Source organism: Giraffa tippelskirchi, chromosome 6, assembly GCF_054371585.1.
Source record: "Giraffa tippelskirchi isolate mGirTip1 chromosome 6, T2T-mGirTip1v1.2.pri, whole genome shotgun sequence".
Classification (NCBI taxonomy): domain Eukaryota; kingdom Metazoa; phylum Chordata; class Mammalia; order Artiodactyla; family Giraffidae; genus Giraffa; species Giraffa tippelskirchi.
Genome location: NC_137280.1, coordinates 153,154,119 through 153,177,173, shown reverse-complemented (window position 1 = coordinate 153,177,173; position 23,055 = coordinate 153,154,119). Strand labels below are relative to the sequence as shown.

The 23,055-nt window shown below is 38.1% G+C and overlaps 1 protein-coding gene across 5 annotated transcripts in view; it reads right to left on the bottom strand.

Moving 5' to 3' along the window:
• Positions 1-23,055, bottom strand: part of ATG10 (autophagy related 10) — a 256,590-nt gene that overhangs the window by 178,391 nt on the left and 55,144 nt on the right. For all 5 annotated transcript variants that reach the window (XM_081503879.1, XM_081503876.1, XM_081503877.1 and 2 more), the window contains one exon: positions 7,164-7,271. In XM_081503879.1, coding sequence (XP_081360005.1) covers positions 7,164-7,271 — 108 coding nt within the window. The remainder of the gene's footprint in view (positions 1-7,163; positions 7,272-23,055) is intronic.

Sequence of the window (23,055 nt, the reverse complement as noted above, 5' to 3'; positions counted from 1 at the left end):
ATTCCGGCTTCCATATAATACTTCTTGGTTTCACAGCTGAACACTAAGGTCTTTTAAGACCACCCCCCGCCCCCAAGATTTTATTAGATAGTTCAAATAGTTTTAGTGCCACATCTCTATATGTGATTTCTGATGAGTTCTAAGAATAAGTAAACACACATTTCTGTCAAAGCATAGTTAAAGAAATGTAGTTTATATAATATATAATATACCTAGTGCAATAATCCACAATTTTATTAGAACTGAAAATCCTAATCAGACCTGACTGATTTTCAGAATATCCTATACTCTCCTCTCTCAAACACACCACTCTGTGGTGTGGTTTATATTTACACTCTAAATTAAATAAAATTTACTTTGCCTTTGAACATTTTCATAATATACCACAAGAAAAACACAAAATGGTATTGTGGGGTTGAGGTTTGCTGTATTAATAGTTATTTACTTTAAAAATTCACTTATCTATCAGCATTAGATTCATTAAATCAATAAATAAATACTGACTATTACAGGTACTTTCATTTGTATCTACATACATTAAGTATGATAGACTTTCTGGTATGTTAGCATTTCTTTAATAATTACATTTTCAAATACTAGAGGTAAACATGCTTATTACTCATCATTTACATTCATCAATATGTCTATACTTCAGTCTAAAAATAGCAGTTGCTTTACAGAGAAATTGTTAACACTGAGAACTGTAGCTTGTCATTTATTCCATTATATATATAAAAAACCCATAATATTCTGACATATGAGTCTATTTCAGACATACAAAATAGAACTCATCCTAGAAGCCACTTAATAAAATCCTTAGGGCAAATGAGTATATCTGAAGACCTGGTTACATCAGAAGATCATCATTCTCTGAATATGTTCTTTTGGTAATTGAGATCATTTCCTGTTACTGATTCTCAGCTTTATGCTTCAGGGAATTTGTGATAAGTTGTTTTTTGTTCAGGATTTCCTATAATATTCTACCTGCCCTGGACTAAAGAAAGTCCCAGTTACTGGACTACAAGGCCCTAGGACAAAAATCCCTTTTTCCAGTAGTATACTATTGCTATTCTTATGACTCTATCATTTTCATAGTTTTAAAAAATGTAATCTAAAGGTATAACCTCAGGCTTTAAAGTAATGAAGATAGTAAGTGAATAAATAAAATATGCTCAATATCCATCTCTGATACCTTTTCAAAAGGAAGAAATGAAACTTCAGACAGAAGAATCCAAACTTCAATAATATAAAAAATCACCGACCAACCTAAAATAAATATTTATGGGTATCTAAATTGAATTAATCAAAGGGCAAAATCTGGGCTATCTCTATTCTATGAAAATGATTCAGAATTTCCTATATGAAGGTGGTAGAGATAAAAAGAAAATGCAAAGCAATGTTAGACAAAAGCTATTTCTACAGGAAGAACTTTCAGGCACTTCCCTCTTCTAAACATTCATTAATAATTTTTACTTCTGGTTATTAACAATCAATATCCATGTTGAATATTCATCTCATTGTTTCCTTTTATTCAGAGTGGTTTAATGTTAAATATGATTTAAAAAAAAACTTATATCTTGTTTCTCTAGAATTGTAGATTCTAGAGAATTGTAGCTAGAATTGTAGCACTGTAGCTAGAATTCTCTAGAACTGTAGCTAGCATGCTACAGTTCTAGCCATTGTAGTCTATATTGGCCAGTGAGTTAATTCGCTGTTGTTGTGCTGTGCTCAGTCATGTCTGACTCTTTGCAGCCCAATGGACTGTAGTCTGTCAGGCTTCTGTGTCCATGGAATTTTCTAGGCGAGAATACTGGATCAGGTTCCCATTTCCTACTCCAGGGGATCTTCTGGACCTAGGGATCGAACCTGCATCTCTTGTGTCTTCTGCATTGGCAGGTGGATTCTTAAGCACTGGGAGTTAATTTAGAAGCTTACAAAATAACTTTAAAGTTTAGTAGTTATTTTGCAATAACATTTACATGAGGTTTAAAGGTTAACAGTGACTAATTTTACTCAAAAAAAATTGTCTAGCTTGAATATAGAGCCTTTGCTACCACTTTCATTCTCAAACTATTATTTTATTTTTATAAATAAAGCAATGAATCTCTCTTGATCACTGGTAATGAAAAAATCTTGTTCAAGTCTTGTTTGTTATTTCACAAACTCAGAAATGTCACAAGCAAATCACAGTAACTACTCTCAACAATAAATGTCTTATCTAATGAATAATCATATAAGAACTCCTGTCCCCAAAAACAACACTAAGAAACCTCAATATATTTAGTAGATTTCTGAATATCATCTCACTCTTTTAAGTATCACTTTAAATTACATTTTAAAAATTCAAACAAGACATAGATTATGATTTTAACAAATTACTTCACTCATGTATTCCATTGTATTTCTTTGATTTTTAAATTCCTGTTTATTGCATATAAACTCACAGGCATAAAAACCATGAATCCAGCTACCCCTCTATAGTCAAGACTACCAGTTCTGATTGGAACAAAGAAGTAATCTGATTTCCCACTTCATACATGGCCAAATTTTTTAGATCTTTTTTAAAGTAACTATTAGTAGAGGCATTCTTTCAAATATCTTTAAATAGGAAATGTGATGTACAGATACAACGTGCTAAGTCACTTCAGTCATGTCCAGCGCTTTTGCGACCCTATGGATGGTAGCCCACCAGCCTCTTCTGTCCATAGGATTCCCCAGGCAAGAATACTGGAGTGGGTTGCATGCCCTCCTCCAGGGGATCATCCTGACCCAGAAATCAAACCCAGGTCTCTTTCGTCTCCTGCATTCACAGGTGGGTTCTTTACCACTAGCACCACCAGGGAAGCCCAGTTATGGATGGGGGCTCTAAATTCTGAAGAGAATTCCAAAGTCCCCTGGCTCAGTCTTCTATACAGTGTGGACCCCTTTCTATAATATTAGAGGCTAGGTTATAAACTGGTGGCCTAAGGACCATTTGCAGCCCATACACATAGTCTATTTAGCCTGCACAGATTTTTTTTACTTAAATCAACACATAAATCCAGATCTTGCCTTCACTTGAAAATCCACCTGGAGATGCATTTCTACTGCCCCTTCGGATGAACCATTCCCTCTCTACTTCTCCACAGGTCCCACCAACTCCCATCAGCCCACTTCATTCATCACCATCCTGGTGCTTTAAACATCTGAACATTTCTGTCAGTGACCACTGTTTTAGAGAAAAGGTTATCCACTCTGTGGCTAACATCTCCAAGAAAGGGAAGGGAACTCACAGCTTTGCAAGCTCACCAATTTCACTGTGAGCAATCTAAACAGTAGAGAGACTTGTCTAGAATAATTTCCAGTTGTTCTGTCTCCTCAGAAACAAAGTGAGTCTACTCTCTCTTCCACGGGGAAGCTTTCTAGATATCTTAAGACAATTAACCTTCCTAGGTCTTTAGTTCTAATTTAAGATCCCCAGAGCTCCCTATAGTCCTCATAATATATTTTCAAGCCTACCCATGGCCCCCAGCGTGCTTCTTTGAATGGATAAGCCTCACTTATGATCAATTTTCAACTATTATTTATGAATTCATTCATCAAGTACTCTATTAATGTTGTTTTACACATGCAATAAGGTAATATTTCCTTGTTCTATAGCAATGATTTTCAAATTTTCTGGTCTCAATACCCCTTTACACTTTAAAAATTCATTGAAGATTCCAATGAACTTTTTGTTTAAGAGAATTATATGTATGATATTTATTGTATTAGAAATTAAAATTGAAATTTCAAAAAAATGTTAGTTCACTTTAAAAATACATGGTAATATAACAGCAAATTTCTATGAAAAAATAAATGTTTTCCAAAACAACATAAATTAGTAAGAAAAGCAGTATACATTTTGAAAAATATTTTTAGTGTCTAACTTAAAGACAGCTGGATTTTTATAACTGTTTCTGAATTTACTCTGTTGCAATATCACACATAGGTAGCCTCTGGGAAACTAGGGGAGAATGTAAGTACAAAATGTAAATAATATCTTCACATTATGAAATATATTTGACCTTGTGGACCCCTTGAAAGGGTCTCTGGAACCCTCCAGGGGTCCCCAGACAGTATTTCGGATCCAATCATGCTTTCATTAATATGGCATAGGTTCCAATTCGTTTCTCTAGCAACCATGGCATTTTTTTCATTTACCTTGAGCTTGTGGTTAACTAAAATCATTAGCTCTTTCTCAAACAAACTGCTGTCATGTCAACGCAGGCCTTATACATATACTTCCTCACAGATGCCATTTTGTTGGTTTTAGGTTACCCCTTGGTAGTAGACACTGTTGCTGCCCTGCCCAGGTCCCCTTAAGGCCAGCGCACCCATTCACACTCAGCTGTTGTAATCGTTGGCTGATAACACACAGCAGCCCCCTTCCCTGAAGAATTTCTCAGTAATATTGGAGCCATCTTGCTTGGAAGCTATATCTACCTCTACATCAGTCAATGACAGACTGACAGACCAATAAATGTTACAGAGTACAAAAGGTCAGTCTCAAGGACACAAAGTGAGATTAATTTTGGGTATCTATGCTCCAGAGTTCTAAAGAGATCAGACTAAAGCTCATCTCTAGTGAGACCACAATCTTCCTTAGCTTTTATCCCTTGTTCTTTCCTGCTTCCATCACTCCCTTTCTCCTAAGAACACATTCCTAATAAATCACTTCAACAGGAAACTCCATCTCAGGCTCAATCTAAGACATTTTTCATTTCATCAAGATTATTACAATATCAACTCTAGCATACATTATATTAACTAACCATCTCAGCTGTACAACATCTAAAATATGCTAAGAGTTCCATTATAAAGTATTGCAGTGGTTCTTAGAGTGTGGTGGTCCCTGTACCAACAGCATCAGCATAACCTGGGAACTTGTTAGAACTGCAAATTCTCAGGCTCCAGTCCAAACCTACTGAATCACAAAGTCCATCACAGAGATGTGCCATAAGCAACTAATCCATTACTGTTGGATATTTCAGTTGTTTCTACTTTTTCCTATTATAAATAATGGTAAATGAATACACATTCATGTAAAACTTGAAAAAAGTTTTAAATGTACACATTTTAAACTTTGTGTACATTTCTAATTATTTTCTGCAATTTACTTTGATGTAAAAGCACCACACCAGAAAGGAAGATAGATAAATAGAGGGAAGGGATATATAATACAGTAAGCACAGCAAAATGTTAATGTTGGAATCCAAGCAGTGAGTACATGGATGTTCACTGCAAAATTCTTTTGACTTTTTCATATGTTTGAAATTTTCTGGGAAATGTTGAAAAAAATTATATTTTATGAAGCTAAATTCCTAGAATTGGAACAGATAATTCATAGTATGTGCACATCTTTAAACTTTGTGAAGTTAAAACATCAACCAGAAAGTGTCAGTTTCCTCACACTGTCAACACCACTTTTTAGTGCTTTTCAAATGTCTGCCAACTTGTTAGGGAAGAACTAGTAATTTATCTTTTAAATCATCATCTCCATGTGCATTTTTTAAGTTAATACATAATGAACTGAAAAGCTTCCTAACATGCTTGGCTTCATATACGATGTTGATTATTCGAACCACGAAACAGTAATCAAGATTTGAACACCTACTCAAGATCCCCTGGAGGAGAAAAATGGCAACCCACTCCAGTATCCTTGCCTGAAAAATCTCATGGACAGAGGAGCCTGGCAGACTACAGTCCAAAGAGCTGCAAAGAGTTAGACACGACTAAGTGACTAAGCACTCAATGTACTAAGAACATTACCAAAAAAACCTTAAATTATATATAAATCAGGGCACTTACTTTATTACCAAACACAATATCCTCAAGAATAAATTGCAAACTAAATTATACAGGCAATGGGATTTCCCTGCTGGTCCAGTGGCTAAAACTCCGAGCTCCCAATGCAGGGAGCTTGGGTTCAAACCCTGGTCAGGGAACTAGATACCACATGCTGCAACTAAGACCCAGCGCAACCAAATATAAAAATCCCTTAGAGTACTTTAAAAAAATAAATTTAATTTTACCCCAACTAAAATAAATAAATTTAGTAAAAAAAAAAAATAAATAAATTTAAATTTAAAAATAAATAAAAAATAAATTACACAGGCAACAGTTACTTCCAGGCCAGCATCATACACAGACAGAAGGGGTTAGGGCTCAACTGTCACAAACAAAAGTCTCCTTTCCCATTTTACCAGGAAATTTGGGATTTTAAGCATTAGATTTCTTTTCTTATGTTGAAGCAATTAGATCCCCACCAATTCAATTTTAAAATTCAAGCATTTTATTTCAATATGGGTTCACATAATTATAGTTCATCCATAGGATGGAATGCAATGGAGCCCTTAAAAAAGAACTACAGATATCTACATCTACTGACATGGAAAGATGTCCATGCCATACTTGTTCATTGCAGAACACAAGTATGTATGTGTGCGTGACAGAAATATGTGTAAGGATACTTACCAAAATATTCATAGTGGTTACCTTCAGTTGAAGGATGTATGGGAGTTTTTATATATTTTTCTATTGTTTATTTTTACAATGGATATATAAAAATTTTTATTAACAACATAAAGTACAATAAGTCGATTTGTATTTTGATAAAAAGAAAGTTGAAAATATCCCAGAAAACCATTATGCCATTATTAGTACCTTATTAAATTTTAATTTAGCAAGACTTTCAAGTCAAGGTAAAGTTCCCTAAGGAATGAGGCCTAGATCCAGCATATTTTAAAGGACATAGGAGAAAAATTAAAGGTAGACTAGGTAAAGAGATCTCCATCACACATTATGCAGCTGAGGTATAGACCTATATTATCCTGAGAGGATTTCACTGGAAAAAATCAATAAGCAATGGAAGGCATCTGTAGTTTTTAGATCTAAGAGAAACCAAAAGGGTGAAGCCTTGTGACAATCTGTACAGACCCCAGAGTAAATCTTAACTTTACCACAGTTCCTGATTTCAATATTATAGAAGAAAATACCTCTTAGAAATGATGTTCACTTCTCCCCTTACAACAGGTTCAGGATCTGATGGCAGTTAATTTTTTAAATATATTTATCAGATTTAAATTTTTACTTTATATTTTACAAAGACTGAAAAGGATAACATGATATGTTAAATTACTCACCTCCACAGGAAGAAATGTCTGTACGTGGGCAGATGTTCCTTGATGTGACATTGCAGTTCCATTTTTAACTTGAAAATGTGTTTTGCACATGTAGCCATCAGAACAGTCCTGTGTTCCATCACCAAAGAATACATAAGAAAATGTCAATTATTGTGAGAACTCATCATGCTAAGAACTACAGTGCCTCATTAGTTCCAAACCAAGCAATGAAAACCTAAGTATATTAAATGAGATGAGATAATATAGATAAATTCATCCAATTCATCCTGCACACAGTAAGTACTCAATAAATAGAAGCTTTAAGCCCCTACTTCTATCACCTATTAATGATGTTTCCTGTTCTCATAGATTAAATACCTTTTTTCCCCGAAGCATTTCAAAACATAGAATTCATAGAGCACATAGGTTGGCAGCTGTTTAAAAATATATCAACTTATAGAAATGTCTTGTCATATAATTAATATTGATATTCATTTCATAGCATATAGAGAAATAGAAATTTTGGGAGGACTTGCATCTTGAAGCTAGAAATGATCCTCTGTTTCATTTTATTGCTCAAGGCAAGATCTCCATTAAGAGGTCCTGGAGAGGTAATCATTCACCCCGTCCAGAGCACTTCCAGGAACCCACATGTCTCCCCCTTACACAACTACCACCTGCATTCTGGTAAACACTGTTCACTGAGAAAGTTTAGCTCTATATTGCACTGAAGTGTGTCCATGTAACCTTAATTCACCAGTTCTAGTTATGCCCTCTGGAGTCTAAACTCTTTTCCAAAGCCATTCTTCAAAGAGTTGAAGATAATTTCCACTGTTCTCAAATGTTGGAAGGTATCATTTCCAAGCCCTTCACCAGTTGCATTTCTCTCCTGCTTCTTATATAATGAATGCATACTAAGTCACTTCAGTAGTGTCCGACTCTTTGTGACCCTATGGATGGTAGCCAGCCAGGCTTCTCTGTCCATGGGATTCTCCAGGTAAGAATACTGGAATGGGTTGCCATGCCCTCCTCCAGATCTTTCCAACCCAGGGATCAAACCTGCATCTCTTAAGTCTCCTGCATTGGCAGCCAAGTTCTTTACCATTAGTGCCACTTGGAAAGCCCTTTCTTATATAACCAGTTCAGTTCAGTTGCTCAGTCATGTCTGACTCTTTGCAACCCCATGGACTTCAGCACGCCAGGCCTCCCTATCCATCACCAACTCCCAGAGTTTACCCAAACTCCTGTCCATTGAGTCGGTGATTTCATCCAACCATCTCATCCTCTGTCGTCCCCTTCTCCTCCAGCCTTCAATCCTTCCCAGCATCAGGGTCTTTTCAAATCAGTCAGCTCTTCGCATCAGGTGGCCAAAGGATTGGAGCTTCAGCTTAAACATCAGTCCTTCCAAGGAATATTCAGAGTTGATTTCCTTCAGGATTAACTGGTTTGATCTCCTTCCAGTCCAAGGGATGCTCAAGAATCTTCTCCAGCACCAAAACTCAAAAGCATCCATTCTTCAGTTTTCAGCCTTCTTTATGGTCCAGCTCTCACATCCATACATGACTACTGGAAAAACCATAGCTTGCACCATACAAATCTTTGTCGGCAAAGTGATGTGTCTGCTTTTTAATATGCTGTCTTGGTTTGCCATAGCTTTCCTTCCAAGGAACAAACATCTTATAATTTCACAGCTGCAGTCACTGTCCACAAAGATTCTGGAGCCCAAGAAAAGAAAATCTGTCACTGTGTCTACTTTTTCCCCATCTATTTGCCATGAAGTGATAGGATCACATGCCATGATCTTAGTGTTTTGAATGTTGAGTTTTAAGCCAGCTTTTCACTCTCCTCTTTTACCCTCATCAACAGGCTCTTTAGTTTCTTTTCACTTTGTGCCATTAAAGTGGTATCATCTGCATATCCGAAGTTGTTTATACTTCTTGCAGAAATCTTGACTCCAGCTTATGATTCATCCTGCCTGGCATTTCACATGATGTACTCTGCATAGAAGTTAATAAGCAGGGTTACAATATACAGCCTTGACGTACTCCTTTTCCAACTTTGAACTGGTCCTTTGTTCCATGTCCAGTTCTAACTGTTGTTTCTTGATCTGCATGCAGGTTTCTCTGGAGGCAGGTAAGGTGGTCTGGTATTCCCATCTCTTTAAAAATTTTTCAGTTTGTTGTGATCCACAAAGTCAAAGGCTTCAGTGTGGTCAATGTAGTAGAAGTTGATGTTTTTCTGGAATTCCCTTGCTATCTCTATGATCCAAAAGATGTTGGCAATTTGATCTCTGGTTCCTCTGCCTCTTCGAAACCCAACTTGTACATCTGGAATTTCTGACTTCACATACTGTTGAAGCCTAGCTTGAAGGAGTTTGAGCACTGAACTGAAGTGAAAGTCACTCAGTCATGCCTGACTCTTTGGGACCCCACAGACTGTAGCCCATGAGACTCCTCTGTCCTTGGAATTCTCTAGGAAAGAATACTGGAGTGGGTTACCATTTCCTTCTCCAGAGGATCTTCCCGACCCAGGGATTAAACCCAGTTCTCCTGCATTACAGGCAGATTCTTTACCATCTACTCCCAAGATAATTTGAGCATTACCTTGCTAGTATGTGAAATGAGCACAATTGTACAGTTGTTTGAACATTCTCTGGCACTGACCTTCCTTGGGACTGGAATGAAAATTGACCTTTTCCAATCCTGTGGCCACTGCTGAGTTTTCCAAATTTGCTGACATATTGAGTGCAGCACTTTAACAGCACCATCTTTTAGGATTTGAAACAGCTCAGCTGGAATTTGATCACCTCCACTAGATTTGTTTGTAGTAATGCTTCCTAAGGCCCACTTGACTTCACACTCCAAGATGTCTGGCTCTAGGTGAGTGATCACACCATCGTGATTATCTGGGTCGTGAAGGTCTTTTTTGTACAGTTCTTCTGTGTATTCTTGCCACCTCTTCTTAATATTTCTGCTTCTGTTGGGTCCTTGTTGTTTCTGTCCTTTATATGCCCATCCTTGTATACATTGTTCCCTTTATATCTCCAATTTTCTTGAAGAGATCTCTAGTCTTTCCCATTCTATTGTTTTCCTCTATTTCTTTTCATTGTTCACTTAAAAAGGCATTCCTTATCACTTCTTGCTATTCTCTGGAACTCTGCATTTAGTTGGTATATCTTTCCCTGTCTTTCTTGCTTTTGGCTTCTCTTCTTTTCTCAGCTATATTTAAAGCCTCCTCAGACAACCACTTTGCTTTCTTGCATTTCTTTTTGGGGGGATGGTTTTGGTCACTGCCTCCTATACAGTGTTACAAACCTCCATCCATAGTTCTTCAGGCACTCTGTCTACCAGATCTAATCCCTTGAATATGTTCTTCACCTCCACTGTATAATCATAAGGGATTTGATTGAGGTCATACCTGAATCGGAGAAGGCAATGGCACCCCACTCTAGTACTCTTGCCTGGAAAATCCCATGGATGGAGGAGCCTGGTAGGCTACAGTCCATGGGGTCGCTAAGAGTTGGACGACTGAGCGACTTCACTTTCACTTTTTCATTTCATGCACTGGAGAAGGAAATGGCAACCCACTCCAGTATTCTTGCCTGGAAATCCCAGGGGCGGTGGAGCCTGATGGGCTGCCATCTATAGGGTCGTACAGAGTCGGACACGACTGAAGCGACTTCGCAGCAGCAGCAGCAGCAGCATGCCTGAATGGTCTAGTAGTGGTCCCTACTTTCTTCAATTTAAGCCTTAAGTATGCAATAAGTATCTTTATGATCTGAGCCACAGTAAGCTCTAGGTATTTTTTTTTTTGCTAACTATATAGAACTTCTCCATCTTTAGCTGCAAAGAATACAATCAATCTGACTTCGGTATTGACCATCTGGTGATATCCATGTGTAGAGTCTTCTCTTGTGTTGTTGGAAGAGGGTGTTTGCTATGACCAGTGCGTTCTCTTGGCAAAACTCTGTTGGCCTTTGCCATGCTTCAGTTTGTACTCCAAGACCAAACTTGCCTGTTACTCCAGGTATCTCTTGACTTCCTACTTTTGCTTGTCAATTCCCTATGATAAAAAGGACTTTTTTTTTTAATGGTGTTAGCTCTAGAAGGTCTTGTAGGCCTTCATCAGTCAGTTCAGTTCAGTTGCTCAGTCGTGTCCAACTCTTTGCAACCCCGTGAATCGCAGCACACCAGGCCTCCCTGTGCATCACCAACTCCCAGAGTCCATTCAAACCCATGTCCATTGAGTCGGTGATGCCATTCAACCATCTCATCCTCTGTCATCCCCTTCTCCTCCTGCCCTCAATCTTTCCCAGCATCAGGGTCTTTTCCAACGAGTCCGCTCTTCACATCAGGTGGCCAAAGTATTGGAGTTTCAGCTTCAACATCAGTCCTTCCAATGAACACCCAAGACTGATCTCCTTTAGGATGGACTGATTGGATCTCCTTGCAGTCCAAGGGACTCTCAAGAGTCTTCTCCAACACCACAGTTCAAAAGCATCAACTCTTCAGTGCTCAGCTTTCTTTATAGTTCAACTCTCACAACCATATATGTATGACCACTGGAAAAACTATAGCCTTGACTAGACGGACCTTTGTTGGCAAAGTAATGTCTCTGCTTTTTAATATGCTGTCTAGGTTGGTCATAACTTTCCTTCCAAGGAGTAAGCATCTTTTTATTTCATGGCTGCAATCACCATCAGCAGTGATTTTGGAGCCCAGAAAAATAAAGTCTGACACTGTTTCCCTATCTATTTGCCATGAAGTGAGGGGACCAGATGCCATGATCTTAGTTTTCTGAACGTTGAGCTTTAAGCCAACTTTTTCACTCTCCTCTTTCACTTTCATCAAGAGGCTCTTTAGTTCTTCTTCACTTTCTGCCATAAGGGTGGTGTCATCTGCATATCTGAGGTTATCGATACTTCTCCCGGCAATCTTGATTACAGCTTGTGCTTCTTCCAGCCCAGCATTTCTCATGATGTATTCTGCATATAAGTTAAATAAGTAGGGTGACAATATACAGCCTTGACGTACTCCTTTTCCTATTTGAAACCAGACTGTAGTTCCATGTCCAGTTCTAACTGTTGCTTTCTGACCTACATACAGGTTTCTCAAGAGGCAGGTCAGGTGGTCTGGTATTCCCATCTCTTTCAGAATTTTCCACAGTTTATTGTGATCCACACAGTCAAAGTCTTTGGCATAGTCAATAAAGCAGAAGTACATGTTTTTCTGGAACTCTCTTGCTTTTTCGATGATCCAGCGGATGTTGGCAATTTGATCTCTGGTTCCTCTGCCTTTTCTAAAACCAGTTTGAACATCTGGAAGTTCACAGTTCACATATTGCTGAAGCCTGGCTTGGAGAATTTTGAGCATTACTCTACTAGCGTGTGAGATGAGTGCAATTGTGCAGTAGTTTGAGCATTCTTTGGCATTGCCTTTCTTTGGGTCTTCATAGAGTCATTCAACTTCAGCTTCTTTAGCATTAGTGGTTTGGGCATAGACTTGGATTACTCTGAAGTTGAATGGTTTGCTTTGCAAATGAACCAAGACCATTCTGTTTTTTTGAGGTTGCACCCAAGCATTGCAATTTGGACTCTTTTGTTGGCTATCAGGGACACTCAATTTCTTCTAAGGGATTCTTTCCTACAGTAGCAGATATAATGGTCACCTGAGTTAAATTCACCCATTTCCATCCATTTTAGTTCACTGATTCCTAAAATGTCAATGTTCACTCTTGCCATCTCCTGCTTGACCACATCCAGTTTACCTTGATTCAAGGACCTAATATTCCAGGTTCCTATGCAATATTGTTCTTTACATCTTAGGACTTTGCTTTCATCACCAGAGACATCCACAACTGAATGTTGTTTCTGCTTTGGCCCAGCCTCTTCATTCTTTCTGGAGCTATTTCTCTGCTCTTCCTCTGTAGCATAATGGACACCTTCTGACCAGGGGGGCTCATCTTCTAGTGTCATATCATTTTGCCTTTTCATACTATTCATGGGGTTCTTGAGGCAAGTATACTGGAATAGTTTGTCTTTCCTTCCGCCAGTGGACCATGTTTTGTCAGAACTCTTCACTATGACTCATCCATCTTGGGTGGCCCTGCACAGCATGGCTCATAGCTTTATTTAGTTATGCAAGCCCCTCTGCCACAATAAGGCTGTGATCCATACTTCCCAGTCAGTTGGACTGTCATCCCTCTGGATTCACACAGGGAACCTGCAGTTTGATCATGATCAATACTAGTTCTGGTTGACTGCAGTCAACTAATTCAGACTGGTTGATGCCGCTATCATAGATGGTTAAATATCCTGAATATCCTTCCTGCCTGTAAAGTAAGATATTAAGTATCAAATACTATTATCTTTTATTATTTCACTAAGGTTCTACATTTTGTAGATGGAATTATTATTGTATTTCCAGTGAAAGCTATTCTCTTTTCTCCTATATGTGACCCAGAAAAGTAAAACTCTGGCAGTATTGGCAGCCATTATGTAATTAAATGGAGCCTGAGGATAAAGCCAATGCAGAGGGAAACAAGACCATAAGATGCATAACATTCTGATTATACTATTTACACTAACTATACCTGAAGCTAGCTCTGCCCTCAAATTTTCAATTACATGGCCCCCAAAAGTCCCTTCTTTGCTTTAGCCAATATGAGTTGGGTTTTCTGTCACTTGCAACCAAAATAATCTTTTTATAAAATGACATATGTTGTGTTTATTAGTTGAAAATGAGAAGATTTTCTACTGTATTGTATTATCATTCATTAGGATAGATAATCAATAGTTGATTATATATAAAATTTACCAAATACAATAAAACCATAATAATATGTGTGTCTGAGAAAAAGTGCTCACAGTCTGCAATTTTAAAATAATCTGACAATAGAAGGAAAAGTCTTAGGATGTTCAGAGAAAAGTTAGAGCTAAATTGTGTGTACTGAATATAAACCATCAAATGAGGGTAACTGTTTTATTTAGTATTTTTAATACCTGGGTGTTGGTCATGCAATCTCTTCCTAAGGGAAGCTATAACTTAGTAGAACTCTAATTACAATGCAAAATACACCTCCTTTGACATCAAAGAGGTGAGTCAGAAATTCCTGTGCATCTATGTTATAAAATCTAAATAAATTACCTGATATCTTTTCCAATGAGTTAGGATAGAGATGTGTCATTATCAATGTTACTTATAATTTAAACAATTTAAATTTCCATCTTAGCTAATTTCTGTTACTATTTATTAATGTCTACAGGGAAGTGCAAAAGGGTTTTTATTTTTTACCTCAGCCTATATTTGGCCATGGTGATTTTCTTTTCAATATCAATCTCTTAATAGTCAAGGTTAGCCTTGAAAAACTAAATATAGATAAAGGAGAGTTTTACAGTATTTCAAACATTTACTTTCACAGAAGTAGGCCTTTCTCCCACATCATTTTAACTTAAGGCATAAAAATATGTTTTGTTGCTCACTGTTGAAGGATGCTTTTTTAGAAACAATAAACGTAAAGGTATGAGAACTGCCCTCTAAGTTGGCACCACAGTCCATCAAGGCCAGCAAACAGAACTGAACTCAAACACCCCCCTGAAAATTCCAGTGGACATTCCTCTCTAGCTTCCCTGTAGTCTTACTGTACTTACTATAGCTTATAACTTAACATTAACCTCTTTAACTTTTTAACACTGATTAGTCTCACTTTCTCCAAGGATCCTAAGCTCAGGCCTAGGCCCTATCGCTAGAGGAAGGAAGGTCCTTACTGTAGAATCTGGACTGTCTTCCACATAAAAACCTTATCCCCACAGAGTCTGAAAACACCCTGGACCTTCATGGGAGGAGATGGAACAAAAGGAACCTTATTCCTCACCCAGTTCAACCCTCCTGCTTTAGCAATAAGAAGGTGAAGGACTGAAGTATTTTGAAGAGACTTGTCCTACAGCCAATTAGGGGCAGAGCTGGAAGTGGAAAGCAGGTCTCGTGGCCTGAGTTCTTTCTACTATACTAAGCAAGTTATGTCAGAGAGCAGGATGAGAGCAGAAAGATCCTCATTGACGCTCATGGGCTGGGGGAAGCCAGGTTCTGCACACAGAATAGCTCATGCCACTCAAGTGAGGTCTGGGACCACAGCCACAGCATCATCTGGGAGCTTGTTAGACATGCAGAATCCCAAGCCCACGACAGACCTCCTGCATCGAAATCTGTATTTAACAGGATCCCAGGTGATCTGGGTGTACAATAAGAAGCAGTGAGGCAGGAAGACTGCAATCCCTGCCTCAAAGAGATAGTAAACTGTATTTAACAGTGGTTCTCAATGCGAGCTGCACATCTGACACCTGAAGAGTTCTGAAAATGCTGTTACTAGGGTGCCCCCTCAGACTAGTGAAGTCAGAATCTTCCCAGTAGACTAGTGAAAAGCCAGGGTAGAGAACCACTGCACTAATTTCACTGGAGTCCCCTTCTGAACTCTGAGAACAGAGCCAATCATGGACTCTGCAGCTGCCTCAAGAGAAAAGGCCACAAACATCTCCCAAATTTCAGGAATTCCAAGGCTCACTCAGAGCCCTCCATATGCTAAACTTGTAGCTGTGGATGTTCATCTTATCATTTCAACTGTGCTGAGACTGCTTTTTAAATGGTCTTCACTACCGTCTCAAACCCTCCTCGCCAGCAACTTGCCCAGCCTTGACCTGTAACAAGGTCATCTGTATCAGCCAGTAATCTTACAACTTTAAAACCATCCCATGTCCAGCTACACTTCTGCTATTAGGACTCCTTGCTGCCTACCACCACATAGCAGGTTGCTCCATACTGTCACTACAGAAGAGAAACTAACCAGAAATGCAGGTGCTGTATGTAACTCAGACACCACTGAGTTAATAAAAAGAGAACACTCCCTCACAGTCAAAACTCCTCATGTTATCTACATGGAATATCAAAATACAGAATAAAGACTTAAATGAGAAAAACAATACCATAAATGTGTTCAATGTAAACACTGGAAGACTATAAGAGCTCTTATTCATTCATCTCTTTATTCTTATTATTTTTTTATTTTTGGCTGCACAGCTTGCAGGACTTTATTTCCCTGAGCAGGGATCCAATCTGTGCCACCTGCAGTGGAAATGCAGAGTCTTAACCACTGGACCACCAAGAAATTCCCTAAAAATTCTTAAAAGATACTTACAAAGTAAATAAAAACTGTGACATCACATAAAATATTAATAAATTCTACTGCATAGAAAAATTCTTAAAGTCAAAAGGCAAATATCAAAATGTGAAAAAAAGATTTGTAGCTCAAATAGAAAAGGACTAATTTGTCAACATATAAATAGCTTTAATTTCCTCAATATATTAATAATTCTAACAAACCATTAAGAAAAAGACCAATAGCCCAATAGAAAAATAAGCAAAGAATATAAATAGATAATTCACTAAAAGAGGAAGTATACATGGATATTAATCATATAAAAATATGTTCAATGTTACCAATAAGAAAAATGCAAATTAAAACTATGTGACACCTTTTACCTATCAGATTGGCAAAAATCAGAAAGCATGAAATACACTGTGGATAAAACAGGCAGGCACTCTCATATATTGCCAAGGACAGGGTAGTTTAAATTAGTGTAACCTCCCTGTAGAGCGAATTGGCAATATGTATCCAAACTTAAAATGCACCTACTTTCCATCCAGAAATGGCAATTCCAGCAATTTATCATACAGATATAGTTGTACATGTAGGAAGTAAAATTCATGCAATGATATGTATTAAAATATTGTTTTAATAGCACAATATTGGAAATAACCTAAAAGTTCATTGGTAAGGATTAGTTAAATAAATTACAGTATTAAAAAAATAAATTATGGTATACCCAAACAATAGAATACTGCTGCTGCTGCTAAGTCGCTTCAGTCGTGTCCGACTCTGTGTGACCCCATAGACGGTAGCCCACCAGGCTCCGCCATCCCTGGGATTCTCCAGGCAAGAACACTGGAGTGGGTTGCCATTTCCTTCTCCAATGTATGCAAGTGAAAAGTGAAAGTGAAGTCGCTCAGTCGTGTCTGACTCTTCATGACCCCACGGACTGCAGCCTACCAGGCTCCTCCGTCCATAGGATTTTTCAGGCAAGAGTACTGGAGTGGGTTGCCATTGCCTTCTCCGAATAGAATGCTATACAGTAATAAAAAAGTGAGTCTGTTTAGTAAGTATTCATATGGGATAATAATCAAAATAGATCATTACGTTAAAAAAATGCAGAATAGCATGTATATGTGTATTATGCTACAATTTGTTTAAATATAAATTCCTGTGCTTGTGTACACTGAAAATATCTGAAAGGACACCCAAGACACTGGTATGAGTGGTGACCTCTGAGGTTTGGGTAAGGAGAGTGGGAGGGTTAGGAAGGAAGCTTACATTTTTAATGGACAAACTCTTTTGTGCTTATAAATGAAAAACCCTGTATGTTAAACAAATAATTTATTGATTGCCTTTTGAATGGTATGCCTCCAGGCCATCACATTGCTCCATTGGATTCCAATCATGAACTTCTTGGGAAAAAATGTTCTGGAAGCCTTAAAGAACTCTAGAGAGATGACCAAGTTTTCTACTGCATCTAAAGCATACTGGATGGAGATCTGAGGATTTCCTAACAGAACATGTTTGGGTCTGCTTTCTTACAAGCTGTCATAAGCCATGTCACCCAGAGAGCTATGATGTGCTTGCCGGAATCTAGCTACCCAAATAACTGTGGGGTTTTTCAAGCTGAATTTTAATAAGCTTTAAACAATCTATGCTAGAAAACTACTGCTGTCTAAAAAATTAGGTGGCTATCTAAGGGCCTCAGCCCTCCTTTGGAATAAAGGATTGCATATAGGACATAAAGTCAAATTTAACTGCCCATAATGACCAGCTACAAGAAGGCTTGGCAATGCCATTGGGGAGGAATTAAGAGGAAGTTTCTAGGTCACTGCCAGCACTGATCAAACAACACGACCTTCAAGGCTAATGTAACCCTGAGGAACAGGCCAAACCTAGGCCACAGATCTCATGAGGTTGTCCTTTCCTCTGTAAGAGATCAAACCAATACTACTAGTAGCTGTCCAGAGTTAATTAATCTTGGGGGCAAAAAAAAAAGAAGGAAAACTGCTGCTGAAAAGCAAAGCTTACTGGGTGGTTCAGACAATAAACTAGTATCTGTTCATTTTTTTAAAGCCTAAAATTTAGATGGTATAGAAAGGTAACTGATAAGGATTTCCAGATCCTCCAGAACACAATTTTGAATATGTTAAAATGTCTCCTTGTGTCCCAGTCTTACTAATCCATACTGCTACACATTCTCGATACGTGTATCGAAGTTGAGCATGGCTGACTCTGATACCTCTCAGTCAATATCAAGAGTGACTAGATCCAGTCAAAGCAATTCATGGGTAACTGCTGGTCTTCGACTCGCAAAAATTCAAAAAACCAAAAATTTAAGAAAACAAAAATCCAAAAGTAAAAGTAAGTGTACAACATATTTCACCTTTGAAAAAGACCTCTATACATCTTTTCCCTGGACTTGTAGTATTTTGGAGTTTATTAAACATGGCACAGCCATTACTGAACAGTCCATCAATACCTTCTGGGGAAAGAGTTGGAGATACACCTCAGATAAAGAACCTGCCTGCCAATGCAGGAGACATAAGAGACGTGGGTTCCATCCCAGGGTTGGGAAGATCCCCTGGAGAAGGCAACAGCAACCCACTCCAGTATTCTTGCCTGGAGAATCCCATGGACAGAGGAGCCTGGCGAGCTATAGTCCATGGGGTCACACAGAGTCGGACATGACTGAAACGACTAGGTATGCACGAGGAAGCAGGGGCTGTCCTTCTGGAAAGCATTCCATCTTCTAGATGTGTTGTCCCATCCAATAGAGGCCAATATCCCTTGCTTCACCATTTGCACAGCATGACCCATAATGATCATTGCCTTTATCTGTGTAACCTAAGGTGTGAATGCCTACTGAGCACATTGGTTCACCAGCTGGGAATTAAACCACAAAACATGGTGAGCACTGTTCCTTGATTGGAAGTTTTCTGGCTCTGCCCAGTTTAAAAGAGCTTTCTTAGTGTGGTCATGGTATGAAACTAAAAGAGAATCTGTGGGATCTTAACTTGAAATATTCTCTCTAAAGCAGCCATGTGGCAGAGGGTTATACTACTGCCTTCTATCACAATATTTAGTAGCAGTTACTCTTGTTTATACTAGCATGCTCATTACAGACTCTAATTAGGTTTAAACTTCCAATCAACCTATAAACAAAGCACAGAGGAGTAATTATAGTTGCTTAACAGAATCTAAATATTACAAATCTTGATGATGTAAAAATAATAATATAATTAATTTAAAAAATAAGGAGGAACAGAAAGGAATGTGGAATACAGTATAAGTATACTAAATTCCTTATCTATCATAGCAGGAATCAATAATTTTTTTCCAAAGATAAGACATTAGGAAGTAGAAGTATACTGTTAAAGGTTACAGGAATCACTGTGAGAATAACTAAGGGGTTATTCTTTACCAATAGGGGATCCTTTAAACAAACTTAAATCACCCATATGATGGAATACTATCTAGCTATCAGAAATAATGAGATAGTTCTGTATATGCTCACTAAGAAAGATGTCCACTGTGTAATATTAGGTGGAAAAGTAATTTATAAAACAGTGATCCCATTTATGTAATATAAGTGTGCATACATCTACATGTGCATAGAAAACAAACTACAGAATTGAGGCAGAGGAGATGGAAAGAAATATTTTAACTGTATTTTATATATCTATATTATTAGAATTTTTATAATGATCATGTATTTTTTCCTTGTAAGAGTTATTAAATTAAATATAAAAATCCACTTCATGAAGGAAAAAAAAGTAATACTGTGCTTTCCTTCCACTCTCTGCAGTCAATAATACTCTAAGAACCATAAAATGTTCTTGCATACAATATTAACTTTTATTTTCTCTCCTTTCTAAACTTATCGTCTTGTTGCTAAATAAAAACAAGGCCTGTGCTTTTCCTAGGTCACTACCTAATCTAGTATACCTTCACTTTGCTTCTCAAGTGAACATTGGTTTACCCTACTTAGGGCCTTCACTTTTAAATTCCACCAATAAAAACATGCTGGGAACCCCAGCAGTGTGCCTGTTTGTGTAAGAAGTTAGTTTTCTCACTTCAGTCCTACTCTCTTTCCCCGGGAGGACTCTTAGACCTACCAAGTTACTCTCCTTTTTACCTCTAATCCTTTCCAACTTCTTAGATGAGCAGTAGAATACATTGCTCTCCCCTACCCCAAAGGCAGATTAAACCCCAGCAAGGGCAGTGGTCCCAGGGTATAAAGAGCAGAAGAAAATCCACCATTTGTCAGGTCAGAAAAGGAAGTTACCAGACCAATTTGATGACCTTATTGAGGAGAGGGAAGTGCAGACAAGCACACATGCTTATGTGTTGATACACACAGCCTGCTTATTTCATACAAATTTTTAAAAAATAGTTATAGTTTAAATAAAGTTAAATCCCTTCTCTTTCTGGAGCCAAAGCATCAAAAGTAAATTTAGGTCACATTAGTTCCATTTTCTTTAATAACATTTTCAATAGAGAAAAATGTTAACAATGTTAAGTTTCACTATTAAGCATTTTGTGGGATTTCATTCTCTTTTCTCTCTTTCAACTTCTAATAAATGTTTTTCAGGTTTTTCAACTTGCCCAGTTGAAAGTTTTCAATTTTCAGTTCATGGATGTGGGACCTCCATATGTACCCTCATATTTTTTATTATATTAAACAATTTGGTTTTGCTTCCAAGAGCATTCCTGCCTATTTGTTCCTGAGGAGTGGCCAACAAAACAAACACTGTAACTGACTAGAGGGGAGGATGGGGTGCCTTCTGTAGGAAAACTAAATTTTTCTCTCTTTGTTTCTACTTTCAGCTTAAGTTTATAGAGATTTTACCATATTTTGTTTGCTCTAGAGGAAATGTTCTCAAAGTTTATCATTGCTTTTCTAATATCATAGATAAGAAAACACAAAGATGAACCCAAGTTCTGACCTTCTCGATACTGATTTCTAAATTTTAAGTTAATATGAATCTTATTCCTACCCTAAATAATTTCTTTTTATAAAAGTATCTGTTATAAGGGACTTATTCAAGAAAATTAAGAGTATTAAAGTAATCTGGTACTTACTGAAATAAATTGAAGGAAATTTGATAGTCAGACAATAGAAAATTATCAGGATAGCAAATTGTCACTTTCATTTCAAAACACAGTCCTTGAAAAGCTGTACAAATAATTTATTAACTTTCCTAGTTTTTCATGAAATGAAGGGTGCCTGAGCTTGAGCATTTTTAACTGGGAGAAGGATTCTGCTGTGTGGGTGGAAAAAAGGAAAGGAAGGTGAGCAAGGCCTTCCTGATATGGGTGCATACAAAGTACAGCAAAATGGGTGGCTGAAAGCAACAAAGGTCTAGATTTGGAAGCCAGAAATTCAAAATCAAGGTTTGGCAGGGCCACGCTCTTTCTTCGCGCTCGAGAAATTTTCCTTGCCTCCCTCCTAGGTGCTGGTTGTTGTCAACTTGTAGACACATCACTCCCTTGTTTGTCTCTATATTCACATGTCTTCTTTACCGTGCATCTGTATCTCAATGTCTAAAACTCCCTCTTCTTAGAAGGACATCAGCCAGATTACATTTAGGACACACTGTAATCCAGTATGGCCTCATCTTAACTTGATTATATCTGCAAAGACTCTATTTTCAAATAAAATCACATTCACAGGTTCTGGGTGGACATGAACTTGGCGGGGCATGACTCAGCCAGTGCAGGTGAAGAGGCAGGAAAAGATGGGAGAATGGCAGTCCCACAGCTCCTGCACCGAGCACAGAGGCGCCCTGCCCAGAATAGCTGAGGGAGGCCAGACCTTCAGAAGCTGCTCCAGCCTGAGGACACTAAGGCAGATTCTCACAGTTGTTGCTGGAAACCAAAAGGGTTCTGACCAATAATGGGGATGAAAGTACTGAAAGCTTTTAGAAAAGGCTGCACTGTAGTAAACTTGCTGTTTTTATGCGTGGGACCTGGATAATGGGAGACTGAAGACTTTACTGGAGTCATCCTACCTGCCAAAAAGGGCATTCAATATCCACTACTTGGATCAATCCAAGCCTATGCCCCAAAGAGTAACGCTGAAGCTGAACGGTTCTATGAAGACCTACAAGACCTTTTAGAACTAATGCCCAAAAAAGATGTCCTTTTCATTATAGGCGACTGGAATGCAAAAGTAGGAAGTCAAGAAACACCTGGAGCAACAGGCAAATTTTCCCTTGGAGTACAGAATGAAGCAGGGCAAAGGCTAATAGAGTTTCGCCAAGAGAACGCACTGGTCATAGCAAACACCCTCTTCCAACAACACAAGAGAAGACTCTACACATGGACATCACCAGACGGTCAACACCGAAATCTGACTGATTATATTCTTTGGAGCCAAAGATGGAGAAGCTCTATACAGTTAGCAAAAACAAGACCGGGAGCTGACTGTGGCTCAGATCATGAACTCTTTATTGCCAAATTCAGACTAAATTGAAGAAAGTAGGGAAAACCACTAGACCATTCAAGTATGACCTAAATCAAATCCCTTATGATTATACAGTGGAAGTGGGAAATAGATTTAAGGGACTAGATGTGATAGACAGAGTGCTTGATGAACTATGGACGGAGGTTTGTGACATTGTACAGGAGACAGGGATCAAGACGATCCCCATGGAAAAGAAATGCAAAAAAGCAAAATGGCTATCGGAGGAGGCCTTACAAATAGCTGTGAAAAGAAGAGAAGTGAAAAGCAAAGGCGAAAAGGAAAGATATTCCTATCTGAATG